General features: G+C 38.5%; 1 protein-coding gene across 1 annotated transcript in view; it reads right to left on the bottom strand.

Annotated features, from left to right (window-relative positions):
• Positions 1 to 9,603: 9,603 nt before the first annotated feature.
• Positions 9,604 to 11,199, bottom strand: part of RSPO2 (R-spondin 2) — a 175,933-nt gene continuing 174,337 nt past the window's right edge. Inside the window, exon 5 of the mRNA XM_052651925.1 lies at positions 9,604 to 9,719. Within this exon, the coding sequence (XP_052507885.1) occupies positions 9,604 to 9,719 (116 nt within the window). The remainder of the gene's footprint in view (positions 9,720 to 11,199) is intronic.

The following is an 11,199-nucleotide window of genomic DNA, read 5'->3' as shown; positions in this document are numbered from 1 at the left end:
CACAGAAAATAGATGGGGAAACAGTGGCAGACTTTATTTTGGGGGGCTCCAAAATCACTGCAGATGGTGACTGCAGCCATGAAATTAAAAGACTCTTACTCCTTGGAAGAAAAGTTATGACCAACCTAGACAAAATATTAAAAAGCAGAGACATCACTTTGCCAACAAAGGTCCATCTAGTCAAAGCTATGGTTTTTCTAGTAGTCATGTATGGATGTGAGAGTTGGACTATAAAGAAAGTTTAGCGCCAAAGAATTGATGTTTTTGAACTGTAGTGTTGGAGAAGACTCTTGAGAGTCCCTTGGAATACAAGGAGATCAAACCAGTCAATCCTAAAGGAAATCAGTCCTGAATGTTCACTGATGCTGAATATGACTGATGCTGAAGCTGAAACTCCAATACTCTGGCCACCTGATGCAAAGAACTGACTCATTTGAAAAGACCCTGATGCTGGGAAAGATTGAAGGCAGGAGGAGAAGGGGATGACAGAGGATGTGATGGCTGGATGGCATCACCGACTCAATGGACATCAGTTTGAGTAAATTCCAGGAGTTGGTGATGGACAGGGAGGCCTGGCGTGCTGCAGTCCATGGGGTCATAGAGAATCAGACACTACTGAACGACTGAACTGAACTGATGAACATTGGGGTGGATGTATCTTTTCAAATGACAGTTTTCAAATATATACCCAGGAGTGGAACTGCTGGGTCATATGGTAGTTCTATTTTTAGTTTTTTGAGGAACATCTATACTATTTTCCACAGTAGCTGTACCAATTTACATTCCCACCAATAATGCATGAGGGTTCCCTTTTCTTCACATCCTCACCACCATTTGTGTTCTTTTGGATGACAGCCATTCTGACACGTGTGAAGTGATAACTCATTATGCTTTCGGTTTGCTTTTCCTTGATGATTAGTGACGTTAATCATCATATGCTTGTTAGCTATCTGCATTTCTTCTTTTAAAAAAATGCCTATTCAGGTCTTCTGCCTATTTTACAACTTGAGTATTTTTATGATGTGTTGTATGAGCTACTTATATATTTTGGATATTAACCCTTTGTGGGCCATTTAATTTGTAAATAGTTTCTCCCTTTTGGTAGGTTATCTTTTCAGTATATCAATGATTTCCTTTGCTGTGCAAAAGTTTTTAATTTAATTAGGTCCCATTTGTTTATTTTTGCTTTTATTTCCTTTAGGAAATCATCCTGAAGCTTTAGGAATCAGATACAAAAAGATATTGCTACGATTTATATCAAATAGTGTTCTGCCTATGTTTTCCTCTAAAGGTTTTATGGTTTCTGGTCTTAAATTTAGGTCTTTAATTCATTCTGTGCTTATTTTTTGTACATGGTGTTAGAGGATGTTATAATTCCATTCTTTTACATGTATCTGTCCATCTTTCCCAGCACCATTTGAAGATACTGTCTTTCCACCATGTATATTCTTGCCTGCCTTGTCCTAGATTGGCCAGAAGTCTGTGGGTTTATTTCTAGGCTCTCTATTCTATTCCATTTTTTTCTTTTCTTTTTTTTAATTTTTATTTTTTAAATGTATTTATTTTAGTAGGAGGCTAATTCTTTACAATATTGTAGTGGTTTTTGCCATACATTGTAATGAATCAGCCATGGGTTTACATGTGTTCCCCATCCTGAACCCCCTCCCACCTCTCTCCCCATCCCATCCCTCTGGGTCATCCCAGTGCACCAGCCCTGAGCACCCTGTCTCATGCATCGAACCTGGACTGGCAATCTGTTTCATATATGATAATATACATGTTTTAATGCTATTCTCTCAGATCATCCCACCCTCGCCTTCTCCCACAGAATCCAAAAGACTGTTCTATACATCTGTGTCTCTTCTGCTGTCTCGCATATAGGGTTATCATTACCATCTTTCTCAATTCCATATACATGTGTTAGTATACTGTATTGGTGTTTTTCTTTCTGGCTTACTTCACTCTGTATAATAGGCTCCAGTTTCATCCACTTCATTAGAACTGATTCAAATATATTATTTTCAATGGCTGGGTAATATTCCATTGTGTATATGTACCACAGCTTTCTTATCCATTCATCTGCTGATGGACATCTAGGTTGCTTCCATGTCCTGGCTATTATAAACAGTGCTGTGATGAACATTGGGATACATGTGTCTCTTTCAGTTCTGGTTTCCTTGGTGTATATGCCCAGCAGTGGGATTGCTGGGTCATATGGCAGTTCTATTTCTAGTTTTTTAAGGAATCTCCACACTGTTCTTCATAGTGGCTGTACTAGTCTGCATTCCCACCAACAGTGTAGGAGGGTTCCCTTTTCTCCACACCCTCTCTAGAAATTATTGCTTGTAGATTTTTGGATCGCAGCCATTCTGACTGGTGTGAAATGGTACCTCATTGTGGTTTTGATTTGCATTTCTCTGATAATGAGTGATGTTGAGCATCTTTTCATGTGTTTGTTAGCCATCTGTATGTCTTCTTTGGAGAAATGTCTGTTTGGTTCCTTGGCCCTTTTTTTTTTTTTTATTGGGTCATTTATTTTTCTGGAATTGAGCTTTAGGAGTTGCAACTAAGGTCCGTCTAGTCAAGACTATGGTTTTTCCAGTAGTCATGTATGGATGTGAGAGTTGGACTGTGAAGAAGACTGAGTGCCGAAGAATTGATGCTTTTGAACTGTGGTGTTGGAGAAGACTCTTGAGAGTCCCTTGGACTGCAAGGAGATCCAATAAGTCCATTCTGAAGGAGATCAACCCTGGGATTTCTTTGGAAGGAATGATGCTAAAGCTGAAACTCCAGTACTTTGGCCACCTCATGTGAAGAGTTGACTCATTGGAAAAGACTTTGATGCTGGGAGGGATTGGGGTCAGGAGAAGAAGGGGACAACAGAGGATGAGATGGCTGGATGGCATCACTGACTCGATGGACGTGAGTCTGAGTGAACTCTGGGAGTTGATGATGGACAGGGAGGCCTGGTGTGCTGCGATTCAGGGGGTCACAAAGAGTCGGACACAACTGAGTGACTGAACTGTGTATTTTTGAGATTAATTTTTGTCAGTTGCTTCATTTACTATTATTTTCTCCTATTCTGAAGGCTGTCTTTTCACTTTGCTTATAGTTTCCTTTGTTGTGCAAAAGCTTTTAAGTTTAATTAGGTCCCATTTATTTTTGCTTTTATTTCCTTTATTCTGGGAGATGGGTCATAGAGGATCCTGCTGTGATTTATGTCCAAGAGTGTTTTCCCTATGTTTTCCTCTAGGAGTTTTATGGTTTCCAGTCTTATGTTTAGATCTTTAATCCATTTTGAGTTTAATTTTGTGTACGGTGTTAGAAAGTGTTCTGCTGCTGCTGCTGCTAAGTTGCTTCAGTTGTGTCCGACTCTGTGCAACCCCATAGATGGCAGCCCACAAGGCTCCCCCATCCCTGGGATTCTCCAGGCAAGAACACTGGAATGGGTTGCCATTTCCTTCTACAATGCATGAAAGTGAAAAGTGAAAGTGAAGATGCTCAGTTGTGTCCAACTCTTAGCAACCCCATGGACTGCAGCCCACCAGGCTCCTCCATCCATGGGGTTTTCCAGGCAAGAGTACTGGAGTGGGTTTCCATTGCCTTCTCCTAGAAGTGTTCTAGTTTCATTCTTTTACAAGTGGTTGACCAGTTTTCCCAATACCACTTGTTAAAGAGATTGTCTTTTCTCCATTGTATATTCTTGCCTCCTTTGTCAAAGATCAAGTGTCCATAGGTGCATGGATTTATCTCTGGACTTTCTATTTTGTTCCATTGATCTATATGTCTGTCTTTGTGCCGGTACCATACTGTCTTGATGACTGTAGCTTTGTAATAGAGCCTGAAGTCAGGCAGGTTGATTCCTCTGTTCCATTCTTTCTTCTCAAGATTGCTTTGGCTCCTTGAGGTTTTTTGTATTTCCATACAAATTGTGAAATTATTTGTTCTAGTTCTGTGAAAAATACCATTGGTAGCCTGAAAGGGATTGCATTGAATCTATAGATTGCTTTGGGTAGTATACTCATTTTCACTATACTGATTCTTCTGATCCATGAACATGGTATATTTCTCCATCTATTTGTGTCCTCTTTGATTTCTTTCATCAGTGTTTTATAGTTTTCTATGTATAGGTCTTTTGTTTCTTTAGGTAGATATATTCCTAAGTATTTTATTCTTTTCATTGCAATGGTGAATGGAATTGTTTCCTTAATTTCTTTCTGTTTTCTCATTGTTAGTGTATAGGAATGCAAGGGATTTCTGTGTGTTGATTTTATATCCTGCAACTTTACTATATTCATTGATTAGCTCTAGTAATTTTCTGGTAGAGTCTTTAGGGTTTTCTATGTAGAGGATCATGTCATCTGCAAACAGAGTTTTACTTCTTTTCCAATCTGGATTCCTTTTATTTCTTTTTCTGCTCTGATTGCTGTGGCCAAAACTTCCAAAACTATGTTGAATAGTAGTGGTGAGAGTGGGCACCCTTGCCTTGTTCCTTATATTAGGGGAAATGCTTTCAATTGAGGATAATGTTTGCTCTGGGTTTGTCATATATAGGTTTTATTGTGTTGAGGAATGTTCCTTCTCTTCCTACTTTCTGGAGAGTTTTTATCATAAATGAAAGTTAAATTTTGTCAAAGGCCTTTTCTGCATCTATTGAGATAATCATACGGTTTTTATCTTTCAATTTGTTAATGTGGTGTCTTACATTGATTGATTTGTGGATGTTAAAGAATCCTTGCATTCCTGGGATGAAGCCCACTTGATCATGATGTATGATCTTTTTAATATGTTGTTGAATTCTGTTTGCTAGAATTTTGTTAAGGATTTTTGCATCTATGTTTATCAGAGATATTGGCCTGTAGTTTTCTTTTTTGGTGGCATCTTTGTCTGGTTTTGATATTAGGGTGATGGTGGCCTCATAGAATGAGTTTGGAAGTTTACCTTCTTCTGCAGTTTTCTGGAAGAGCTTGAGTAAGATGTGTTAGCTCTTCTCTAAATTTTTGGTAGAATTCAGCTGTGAAGCCATCTGGTCCTGGCCTTTCATTTGCTGGAAGATTTCTGATTACAGTTTCGATTTCCATGCTTGTGATGGGTCTGTTAAGAGCTTCTGTTTCTTCCTAATTCAGTTTTGGAAAGTTATACTTTTCTAAGAATTTTTCCATTTCTTCCAAGTTGTCCATTTTATTAGCATATAGTTGCTGATAGTAGTCTCTTATGATCCTTTGTATTTGTGTTGTCTGTTGTGATTTCTCCATTTTCATTTCTAATTTTGTTGATTTGATTCTTCTCCCTTTGTTTTTTGATGAGTGTGCCTAATGGCTTTTCAATTTTATTTATCTTCTCAAAAAAACAGCTTTTAGCTTTGTTGATTTTTGCTATGGTCTCTTTTGTTTCTTTTGCATTTATTTCTGCCCTAATTTTTAAGATTTTTTTTCCTTCTACTTTTCCTGGGGTTCTTCATTCCTTCCTTTTCTAGTTGCTCTAGGTGTAGAGTTAGGTTATTTGACTTTTTTCTTGCTTCTTGAGGTAAGCCTGTATTGCTATGAACCTTCCCCTTAGCACTGCTTTTACAGTGTCCCATAGCTTTTAGGCTATTGTGTTTTCATTTTCATTCATTTATATGCATATTCTAATTTCTTTTTTGATTTCTTATATGATTTGTTGGTTATTCAGAAGCTTGTTGTTTAGCCTCCATATGTTGGAATTTTTAATAGTTTTTTTTTTTTCCTATAATTGAGATCTAATCTTACTGCATTGTGGTCAGAAAAGATGACTGGAATGATTTCAATTTTTTTTTTTAATTCACCAAGGCTAGATTTATGGCCCAGGATGTGATCTATCCTGGAGAAGGTTCCATGTGCACTTGGGGAAAAGGTGAAATTCATTGTTTTGTTGCAAAATGTCCTATAGATATTAGGTCTAGCTGGTCCACTGTGTCATTTAAAATTTGTGTTTCCTTGTTAATTTTCTGTTTAGTTGATCTATCCATAGGTATGAGTGGGGTATTAAAGTCTCCCACTGTTATTGTGTTATTGTTAATTTCCCCTTTCATACTTGTTAGCATTTGCCTTACATATTGTGGTGCTCCTATGTTGGATACATATATATTTATAATGATCTATGTGTCTGTTTTTGTGCCAGTACTGCTCTGGATTTAATTAGTAGCTTTGTCATATATAGTGTGAAGTCAGAATGGGATTCCTCCATCTCTGTTCTGTCTCAGGATTGTTTTGCCTATTTATAGTCTCTTGTGTGTCCATGAAAATCTTAAAAATTGTCATAGTTTTTGTGAAAAGTACCATTGCTATTTTGATAGAGATTGGAAAGGAAGATGTAAACTGTTACTCTTTGCAGATAACATAAGATTATACGTAGAAAAATCCCTAAGATGCCACCAAAAAACTACTAGAGCCCAAAGAATTCAATAAAGTTGAAGGATCCAAAATTAATGTACAGAAATATACTGCATTTTATACACTAACAATGAACTACCAGAAAGAGAAATTAACCTCCAATTTAAAGTAAATTAAAAACAACACAAAACAGAAAGAAGTGAACAATCTAATCTCATTTACCATCACATCAAAAAGAATAACATATAAAGGAATAAACCTACCCAAGGAGGCAAAAGACCCATAATCAGAAAATCATAAGACACTGATGAAAGAAATTGAAGACAACATAAGCCGATGGAAAGATAGTTCTCTTGGATTGAAAGAAAAATGGCCATACTGCTGAAGGCAATCTACAATGCAGTGCAATCCCTATCAAAATACCACTCAAGCTTCTTAATTGAGAAAGTTGTAGTTCCATATTTTACTTCTACAGATGCTAAGATACCTGAAAATACTAAGAAACCAGTTTCACATGTTCTATTTATATACACTGTATGAAGTATAGGAATGGTATAGCCACTTATGGAAAACCACCAGATCTTCTTTGTATAATTATCCTGAAGCTGTGCATTACACTGTAGTCAGTCAGTCTTTCTTTCTCTGACTCTCTCTCTCTCTCATGAGTGCATGCATGCAGTTTGCTTATAACTGCTGCTGCTAAGTCGCTTCAGTCGTGTCTGACTCTGTGTGACCCCAGAGACGGCAGCCCACCAGGCTCTCCTGTCCCTGGGATTCTCCAGGCAAGAACACTGGAGTGGGTTGCCATTGCCTTCTCCAATGCATGAAAGTGAAAAGTGAAAGTGAAGTTCACTTCACTTGGTTATAACTAGAGGCTTAAAAATCAAGTAGCTTTAATCAATTCCTATAGAAGTTTGAGCAAAGAATATCCAGACATCAAAAATAGTTTGAAGGGAATGGTTATTTTCATAAATATATTCTAGTGTGTTGATAAGGAAGATAATTTGGGGAATAAATAGCCAAGGACACAGGCAATAAGAGTAGCAGGTAACAACTTGTGTATTGCTTAGTCTATACCATGCTGTACTGACCATACCTTACACAGTTTACCTTAAGACACAACCTTACATGGTAGGTAATACTATTACCTCCATTTTACAGATGACAAAACTGAGACCTGGGAAGACAGTTTGCTCCAGATTAGACCTCAGGCAGTGTGGCTTTAAAATCCCCACTCTTAATCACTCTGTGTGCATGCTAAGTCTCTTCAGTCATGTCCAACTCCATTGCTGCAATGCAATTTATAGCTAGTTAATCTCCTCAATGTACTTAAAACACAGGTTTTAAAAAGTTGCTTTTTTTTTAAAGACCACTATTTGGGGATACAGTTGCTAAAATATTGCTTCCCCCCCCCCCAAATGTATCTCTAAAGAAAAGAATATGTCCACAAAAATAATTTTGAATTTTTTTAATGCACAAAAAGAACATCCCAGAAACAGAACAAGTATTGATTTATTAACGATGAAGCACTATATAAAGAAGCCCCCTCCCCACTTAGTAAATAGGAATATAGTTTAAATAGATGTGAAAGGAAGTGAACACTTTAGGATTAAATGCAAACCCTAAAGTTGTATACAACATTCATATATGGCTTATCTCATAGCAATATTATTTTCATAATGATGTACATGACATTTATACTTATTGGTAAGATGCTTTTGACTCAAAAGTTAAACAAAAATGCAAAGAGGTAGTTTAGCCAATGCAAGGTGAGAAAAAAGGCTTTTACCTTGCTTTGTTTTTTCCCCTCAAAAAATCTTCAACCATTCCTTTTGGTTCTAATTTTCTTCTGGATCATCCAAGAAAATAATAATGCTTCTGGAAGAAGCATCTTTATCAAAACCCTCTAAGAACTGATACCCCCTAGTGGACAACGGTGTTTTTGAAAACAACTACTCTGAAAGTCACCTGGGAAGTCTCCACAGGGTTCCTCTCTCAGTCTTGAATCAGAAATTCTGGTTCAAGGGGGCCCCGTTAAGATCTGACCAGTAATTGTAGGAATTCCTCGTGTTTTCTCCTCCAATTCTATGCATGGTCTCATGAGGTGGTCATTTCAGCACTGACCCAAGAATATTGGTAGGTGCTCTGTCATTGCAAGTCAGGAACTGCTTTAAATAAAAACTATACATATTGAAGTTTGAAAGTAAAAATTTGAAAAATTCTCTAGCTGGCCTGTGAAACTGCATGAGTAGTAGTATAAGTAACTGCATGTAATTGCTCATGCAGTTGTGTTTCATAAAGTCATCACATCTTAGACTCAAAGGCAGTTTTTGGCTTCTGACCTCCAGATGCCTCATGCGTTAGCTATGGTGAGGAGTGGGGAAGGTCTATTGATATTCAAATTCTTTGACAGGAGTCATTTGATCCTATGTACAAACTAGCTTATCCTATCTTTACAATAAGAAATAAGCCCACAAAGAGAAGTTTCAAGGGGCAGCAAAACACTCATCAATTCGCAAAACTAGAACAGTCATTTACGGGACAATGGTTAGAAACCACTAGAAACGGGAGACATAACATTAATTGGGTATGACTTGTGACACAGAAAAAAAGCATAAATATACAGTAAATAGATTTATATGCAGCCCCAGCAGGGTATGTACACATCCGAGCTGCTGTGAAACTGAGCAGGAATTCCTGCTGCTAAGAGCAGTCTCCGGACACAACAGTTGGAAGGTAACAGATGCTGAGAACAATGTGTGGCAACACTAGGCAGATATCCACATACACTGATGCTTGAAAATGCACAACGTGGGAAAAACCCAGGTCACAAGTGAAACAGCGCTTTGCCTGCCAAGGGTCGTCATTCCATAAATATGCACGTCAGTTCTCCAGTCGAGGGGGTGGGGGTTCTGCAGCCTTGCACCTTCAGGCAGGCAGCCTCTCCGCCTCGGGGCACACAGGGAACCCAGTGACACGCTCTGCAACTCACTCCTGCTGCCTTGGCTGCAGGTCACAATCGCCCACCTTCACAGTCTCCCCATGCAAATCAAAGCATAAATAACATAGAGCCCACGCTTGCGGGTCCTCCTTTCCCAAGGTTACTGGGAACAGGTACTGGTCAGAGCAGCACAAATGCCGCCACCACGTCCAGGAGTGGAGAGTAGCTGTGTGCACTTTTGCAAAAAAACACCACCCCCTGCCCTCCACCCAAAACAAAGCAAAACCTCCACCCTCCGTGTCTTTTATTTTACTGGTTAGCTCTGTCTGTAGCTAGGAAGACGCTGTGTTGCTCCTGGGCTCTTTCTATCAGCTTCCTCTTCTTTTTCTTGTTCTTTTTCTCCTTTGCTTTTGGAGTTCTCTTCCCTACAATAACCGGAAGAGAAAGAAATGAAGACATGTCAGAAAAGGCTCTTGCTCTCGGAAAGAAAACACAAAACATTAAGAGTTTTACACAAAGCCCATCTGGAAAACATCACCTATGGAAAAAGCAGCCTCAAAGAGAAAATTGTTCACATTAATTTTGATGGAATAATAATAATTTACTAAATTGGATATGCTGTCTCAGAGACTGATCTTCCCGTTACAGGGAACTGGCATATTTAAAAACCTCCCAGCGGCCTGATCAGTCTTGCAAATATCATTCTGCCACAAAAATTCCATTTATCCCCTCCTCCTTTTAACAAAGCTGCCCTGTGCTAGACATCTTTACATCTTTCTATTGCTCCACATGTCAGTGGGTCAAAAGAAAATAAGCATTTATCTACAGTAAATATACCAGAAGTTTCAAACGCCCCTCTCCCTGTCCCAAGGGAGAAAAAAATGTCTAGCTTTTAACATTATTCCCTCAGTGTTCTCCAAGGCCAATATTTGAAATGACATATGTGGAATACCTCTTTATTTTCTATAAAAATTCATGGGGACATCACTTATTATGTGGTTTATGGCTTTTTATATAAATCTTCCTAACCAAGGTATTCTTACTGAGAGCAAGAAAAATGCTTGTTTCTGAGGAACTAGTAGGGGTGTGTCTTACTACCAGAAAACAGTCACACCCTGTTATTCCTGTTTCTCCTTTTCACCTTAGCCACTAGGAAGCCCAGACCACAGCTAAATAGTTGAGGTTCCCCTCCATCAGGAGTTTGGGGATGCAGTTTTCCCTTGGTCTCTGCTGTATTTGACTTCTTCCACTTTGTGGTTACCATTTCCAGTCTTCATAAGGTCTCAACATTTCTTTGCAAGTATGTCTACATTGAACTGTGAGAAAAAAGAATAAGGAACATAGATTTTGCTTTAGGTCCTTTGCCCTCTTTGAGTTCTAAGCACATAGGAATCATGGGACTTTGTGAACAGGAAGGAGCTTGAAAGTTCATCTGCATTTGTAGTTTGGTACTGTACACCTTCAGTACAGGAATGTTCTTCTTCACAGAGTAAAAAGAATCCTCCTGTCAGCTCTTTTTCCCTTTCTACCTGTCCCTACTTCCAATTTTATCATGTAGTTGCACAAAACGTAAGCTTTCTCTTCCTGTGAGGTATAGCTGTTTGGTACCACAGATGGAACATTCCATTCTAATCCGTGATCTCCATCCTTCCTACATCTAAGAAATCCAATATTCCTGAGATCCTTTTATTACACAGACATAGCTGGTCAGCTTTTCAATCCAGAGAGTGGAGAAGGTGGCTGATGACACGACATGGAAAATAAACAGACCAGAGGTTAGGATGATAGACACGTGCTGTAGGAAACTAGAGTCATCCAAGATTAAAGGAGGTCATGGGACTTTTAAGTGAGGAAGGTGGTTCTCATTTCTCCTCTTTCTGATCAGAAATGGTCTGTTTTGTTTGA

The sequence above is a fragment of the Budorcas taxicolor genome, chromosome 14 (genome assembly GCF_023091745.1).
Source record: "Budorcas taxicolor isolate Tak-1 chromosome 14, Takin1.1, whole genome shotgun sequence".
NCBI classification, from domain to species: domain Eukaryota; kingdom Metazoa; phylum Chordata; class Mammalia; order Artiodactyla; family Bovidae; genus Budorcas; species Budorcas taxicolor.
The sequence above is the reverse complement of the archived record's forward strand: the minus strand, read 5'-3'. Positions and strand labels throughout refer to the sequence as shown.